Source organism: Saccostrea echinata, unplaced genomic scaffold (genome assembly GCF_033153115.1).
Source record: "Saccostrea echinata isolate AGI-Se365-2 ecotype Australia unplaced genomic scaffold, CSIRO_AGI_Sech_v1 ptg000057l, whole genome shotgun sequence".
Lineage (NCBI taxonomy): Eukaryota > Metazoa > Mollusca > Bivalvia > Ostreida > Ostreidae > Saccostrea > Saccostrea echinata.
In genome coordinates, this window is record NW_026889806.1 from 2,369,935 (window position 1) to 2,376,455 (window position 6,521).

Below are 6,521 nucleotides of genomic sequence, written 5' to 3' on the forward strand. Positions count from 1 at the left end.
CTGGCAAACGCGGGGCAGTTCTTTTTCTCTGAGTTCTACCTAACTCAATGTTGGTTTCTTCAAAAATTAGTTCTCCTGGATCTTCTAGCCAATCCTCTTCTATAAGTGATTCCACTGCCGAATCTTGAATCTGCCTCTTTTATTGTAATTCTGAGATCTCTTGTTCCTTATGCACGCGTTTTACATGCCTGGTTAAGATAATTTTCTTACTAAAAGCTTGATCACATAATCCGCATTCATATTTTCTTCGATTATTATCAGCCATTCCACATGCTAGCAAGTGATCTCTCCATTCCTCTTCAGAAGGAAGGCGAAGCAAACAAATAGAGCATAAAAACCCAGGCTTCCTGTGAGTCACTTTGGCCAATGGCATCTCTTTTCTTTCTTCCTTTTTTTTTTAATCTGAAAATAAATGATAATTCTTAAAACACTGTACTAAAAGTTAAATTGTATAATCAAACTCATAATCAGTGTGCCATTTAGGCCTTGTGCGTTGTCTACGATTTGCGTATGACAATTCTAATTCATTCAGTTCTGAATTACCAAACGCATCTAGTTCAGGTTCATCATTCTGAAGTTCATCAGTCTGACTTTCATCTTGCACTACTTGGTGATCATCCTCAGACTGGGGTATTTCATTACCCAGGACCTGAGTCCCATAATGTCTTAACCTGTCAATATGTACAATGAGAGTCTTGGTATCGTTTTCTTTTCTAATTTTGAATGTAACATCAGTATGCTTTTCAACGATAATGTAAGGGCCATACCAAAAACTCATCAATTTGGGAGACTTCCCTACATTTCTTTGTGGGAAAAACACTAGCACTTTATCATCAACCTCAAAACTCTTACTGATAATATTTTGATCGTGATACTTCTTCTGTCTTAGCATAGACTGCTTGCTAATCTGACGGGTATACTTATATGCCTCTTCAAGTGTTTCCCGAAGTTTCCATACATAATCATGTACTTTGCTTGGCTTCATACTATTCGGTAATTCATACATGATATCTAGCGGGGTAGATACCTCGCGTCCAAACATAAGCATATTCGGAGTATAGCCTGTGTTTTCATGCACAGAGGAACGGTAGCCCCTAAGCGAATACGGAAGGTTTCTATCCCAATCTTGTTGGTATTCAGACACATAGGCACTCAGCATTGTTGCTAAAGTTTTATTAAATCTTTCCACCATTCCATCTGACTTTGGATGGAAAGCAGTAGTTCGAGTTTTTCTTGTACCCAACATTTCACACATGTCTTTGAACAGCTTGCTTTCGTACTGTCTGCCCTGGTCACTGTATTATTTCTGGGATACCAAGCTTACTAACAAACTGTTCTACTATGACTTCAGCAACTGTCTGTGCTTCTATGTTTTTCAGAGGAAAGGCCTCTGTCCACTTAGTAAAGTAGTCAGATATGACTTGAATATACTTATGACCTTTCTCGGTTTCAGGTAGTGGCCCCATAATATTTGTGGCTACCCGTTCTAAGGGAAACTCAGTTTGATCTAACTGCATGTATGATTTTCCAGCAGAACGAGATTTTCGTTTTCTGCATTGTGGACATCCAGTCACATAGCTACGGACATCATTCTGCAATCCAACCCAATAGAATTTTTCTCGTATTCTGGCCAAGGTCTTTGTTACCTCAAGATGACCCGCAGTTCGAGCATCATGACACTGTCTTAAAATCAGACATAGGGACCAAAATTTGGTGAAACTCTTTTCTATCACCTATCCATTTTCTACACAGTACATCATTATTGATCTCTAATGTATTCCATTGTGACCATAGCGACTTCACAACATTACTTTCAGCCTTTATTTCTGCAAACTCTGGCCGCTTCTGAGATGACACCCAGCTATTTATTTTTGCTATGTCTGAATCTTGCTCTTGGAGTTCTTCAATCGTAAGTCCATTTCCAGCCAATGTTTTCTCAACTGCCTGTACAGTTTCTGTTTTAGGATCATCATCCTGATCATTTCCCTTATATCCACATTGACGACAGGGGTATCAACTGAGACTGTCTGCATTCCCATGCTTTGGACCCGGTCTGTGTCGTATTTCTAGATCATAAGTACCTAGAAATTCAATCCATCTGGCCACCTGTCCTTGGGGGTCTTTAAAATTCATAAGCCATTTCAATGCACTGTGGTCAGTGTACACAATTGTCTTATGGCCATACAAGTAATGTCGAAAGTGTTCACAGGCAAATACTACCGCCAAGACAGCTCCTTTCTAGTTATACAGTATTTCCGCTCACTTTTTGATAGAGTCCTACTAGCATAAGATATTACTCTAACTTCACTATCTATTTCTTGAGAAAGGACTGCACCGAGACCCACTTGACTTGCGTCTGTGTCTAAAATAAAAGGCAATGAGAAGTTAGGATGTGCAAGAATGGGAGCAGTGACTAAATGGTGCTTAAGCTTTTCGAAAGCCTCCTGACACTCCAATGTCCAATTGAAAACTCGGCCTTTCTCAGTCAACCTAAATAATGGTTTAGCTAGTGAGGAGAAACCTACAATAAATCTCCTGTTATAACTGCAAAGACCCACAAATGAACGCACTTCGCTTGCATCTATGGGAACAGACCAGTCTTTTACCACTGCTATTTTCTGAGGTTTGGTATGAACGCCATGTCCTGAAACACGATATCCCAAAAACAAAACCTCTTTCTTGAACAAGGTACATTTAGAAGGTTTCAACTTTAGCCCTGCCTGGTGTAATTTCTCGAACACTTGCTCCAGATTTTGAAGTGTCTCATCAAAAGTGCTTCCAAAGACAATAATATCGTCTATATACACTAAACATATCTTAAAATTTAACCAGCAAGAACCGTCTTCATCAGTCTCTCAAAAGTTGCTGGACTGTTACAAAGTCCAAAGGGCATTACTGAAAATTGAAATAGGCCATTTCTTGTGACAAAAGCTGTCTTTGGTTTATCAGCCTCATCCATCTCCACTTGCCAATACCCCGAATGAAGGTCTAAGGTGCAAAACCAGATAGCTCCTTGTAGACGATCAAGCAAGTCATCCATTCGTGGCAAAGGATAGGCATCTATTGAGAGATCTATAGTCTACACAGAATCTCTTGGTACCATCTTTCTTTTCCACTAGAACCACCCCGGCAGCCCAAGGACTGGAAGAAGGTTCGACAATGCCTTTTCTGATCATATTTTCTACTTCCTTGTCAACAAATTCTGCCGTATGATGTGGCAATCTCCTAGGAGGCTGCTTGGTTGGTCTGGCACCTTCTGTATTGATCTTATGCTTTATTAACGAGGTTCTACCAAAATCATCTTTGGTCTTAGAGAATAGGTGTTGAAACTTTATTAAAGATGTTTTAATTTTGGATGCCTTTTCTGCTGTGAGGCCCTTAGTTGTTTCTGTGTACAACTCATTTAAATGATCTGGGATGTTTTCTACCTTTTCATTTAGCGTTACTGTGCTAACCATATTTTCATCCTCAGATTTAACTACGTCCACTGGCGAAGTCACCCCGACAACTGTATTTTTGTAAATTGTTTGAATCTGTTCTGATATATTCATTAAACGCACTGTGACATTTTTAGCTGGATCAACCAAGGTTCTAGCTATTAGCGCTTTACCGCCGGTATCAAACTTTTTGATAGGCTCTATAAGTAGAGGTCCTTGTACTTTTATTCCTGGAGATGATAACAACTGTCCAGAACAAATCATCTCACTTCTAGAAGGAATTGTTATATTTTCCTCCAGACTAACACGAAAGCAACCTATTTGCCCCTGTAAATGCAGATCATGTTCAACGCCAGATGCAAACATTTTAGTACGAGCTATATCCACTAAACATTGACTTGATTGAAGGAAATCCAAACCTAGAATTCCATCTGTTTTAATGTTTGCCATGACAGCTTGGCAGTCAAACTCGTGGTCTCCTAACTTAATTAAGAAGTTACCTCGTCCCTTTACTTTTAATGGAGTTCCATCAGCCGCTACTATGTTCTGTGATACCGTTTCCAAGGGAATATTAACTGACTTTACCTTTTCATCATACATTCTTTCAGCAAAAATAGTAAGTGTTGCCCCAGTATCAACCAGTAGATTACAAGGCACGAGGCTTACATGAGCTTTTATGAAAAGACCTGATTCTAGACAGGTTTTTGCATGTTTAACAGTAGCTGTACTAGACTTGATTGTATCTCTTTTCCCCTGTGGTGACCTTTCCACATTTGAGTTGTTCTTCGCCCTGGGTCTGCTTCCTGACACTGGTACCTGGACTGGGGTAGACTTGTTTCTCAAAAAGCAATCTTTGATTTTATGTCCACGTTTCCCACAATGATGGCATTTGCACGGAAAAGCAGGTGATTGTGGTTCAGTATTTTCGGATTGTTTATTGATTTCCTGTTTCGAAAGTTTTTCAATTTTGTTTTCTAATTTTCTTAAAGATATGTGTAACTCATCCCTAAGCTTCTTAAATTCTTCTCTTACACTGCCATCATCATGATTCACATTTTTATTTTCTTGATCCCTTGTGGCATTCCTGGCAAACCCAACATCATGTCTTCGTTGCCTTTCTGCTCTGCAAAATGCTTCAATTTCGACTACAGTCGCACCGCATCATTAAGTGACTTTGGTCGAGATTGTTGAATACGGAGTCTCATGTCAAAGTCTGTTAGTGCATCGACAAACTGGTCTTTGGCAATCATTTCTGTTACTTCACGGGGAGCAGTTGGGTAGGATAAGTGGGTTAATCGGCGAATACTTTCACCTAACTCTGGCAAAGTTTCTGTGGGTTTCTGTCTTTTCTCCTTCAGCATTGCTCTATACAACTCAGTTTTGTTTGCCGGTGCGAACCTGGCCTGTAAGGCATCGCATAAATCCTCATATGTACAGGCTGTACCTGGGCTCATATTTCCTAGCACAGTTTGAGCCTGTCCTCTTAACGAAGCTGCCAAGTACAAACTTTTCTGTCGAGCGCTCCACATATTGATATCACAACAGGCCTCAAAGTGTGCCTTGTAGTCAATCCAAAATCCTACTCCATCATATGTCGCTGGTTTCATCACTGTTTTACCCATAGTATATTCCGTGCTTTTATTTGTTGCACTCTCTATACTGGGTTTTGGCTGTTGAACAGAAAATGAGCCAGTACCCGCATTTCGGCTGTCTGACCAAGTCACATTTGTTGTTGTTGACGGAGCAGCATATCCGCTAGTATTCCAAGGCAATCCTGTTGTTGGAATCAATCTAGGAAGAGTTGTTTGCTTAACTTGTCCTGATACATCATACTTGTTTGGTTTCCCAGAAGTTAATGTTCCTCTACCTTCATTTTCTTCTTCCTCATACAATGTATAACTTGGTTTAGGGGACATCAAGTACCTATAGTCCTCTTTGCCACTTGTTGCACCTTTTTCCCTGTCCAAAGTGTTCGTGTATTTAGATGTTAATTCATCTAAACTAGATTCAAATGGCCTGTATCTAATATCTACTCCCGAATCCGGTATCCTTGCTGGATTTGTAGATGTCTTTGGTGTAGACTTCATTCTGTCTAGAGATTCCCTTAGTTTCTCTCGCATGGCGTCTATAGCACTTAGGTCGGCCAAAAGATTCGCTTCTTTATCAGACATCTTACTTTTCTCTAATGGACCTACGGATTCCTCCTTCTATTATTACTGAAAAGTACATAAAAACCTTGTCACACTACTTGGCGCTCTGCCCCAGTAACACTGGACCTGGTAAGCAGTACTTGTTAACAGCGCACTTGGCTCTCTGCACCTGGTTATACTGGACCTGGTAAACTGTACTTGGTAAAATGTCCTTGGTAACTCCGTACCAAGCTCTGCGTACCTGGTACCACTGAACCTCGTAAATAGCACTTGGTAAACTGGACCTGGTACCTAGTAATTTTGTCTTATTAATTTCTATCCCCTGACCGGCTGCCCCCAAAATGAAACGTGTACCCCTGCGTAGGGTTCTCAGGGGATGAATTTTTCTCTTACTCTACCTGTCAGTGAGTTTATGATCTAATAATTTGACTATGTACAGTATAATAATTTTTCTTTAAACCTATTATATTTAATCAAAGAATATATAATGTGGGATGAATTCTGATGACTTGGTAACTGTTAGACTCAGCACCGTGTACCTTGCCCCAGGTTCCTATTGATAGCGGATACTAGGAGTTTCGTTCTTATTCAGATCTACAGCCCTCAGTATCTCTCCTCAATTCCCCGAGATTCTTGTCACTGGTGCAAACCTATTTCTTTTATTTTACCCTTTCTCTTATCCGTTATTCTTATCCAAATTTCTCCTGCTTCCACTTAACTGCAGCTCTGCATTCCCCAAAAGACCCTGAATCTCTCAATGCAGTCTTATATATACCCTTTGGACTAGTCTACTTTAAGCTTAAGGGAGGACAGGTTATTCCATTCTAACCTTACATCTGGGTCTTCTTTGCGTTTTCAGTTTCCAATAACCATCACAATACTATAGCTTGGGCTGCCTTAAAGCCGGTTAAGGTAGTATGGGATACCTCTACGT

At 40.1% G+C, this 6,521-nt stretch overlaps 2 protein-coding genes across 2 annotated transcripts; both read right to left on the reverse strand.

Moving 5' to 3' along the window:
• Positions 1-1,292: 1,292 nt before the first annotated feature.
• On the reverse strand, positions 1,293-2,959 carry LOC133174042 (uncharacterized). Its single transcript, XM_061309083.1, has 4 exons — positions 2,830-2,959; positions 2,298-2,644; positions 1,756-1,986; positions 1,293-1,592 (listed from the first exon to the last, which is right to left on the reverse strand). Exons 1-4 carry the CDS (start codon positions 2,957-2,959, stop codon positions 1,293-1,295), a joined length of 1,008 nt encoding a protein of 335 aa, XP_061165067.1.
• A 73-nt stretch (positions 2,960-3,032) lies between these two features.
• LOC133174043 (uncharacterized) lies at positions 3,033-4,037 on the reverse strand. The gene has a single exon (XM_061309084.1). The coding sequence runs from the start codon at positions 4,035-4,037 to the stop codon at positions 3,033-3,035; it is 1,005 nt and encodes a 334-aa protein (XP_061165068.1).
• Between the last annotated feature and the right edge of the window lie 2,484 nt (positions 4,038-6,521).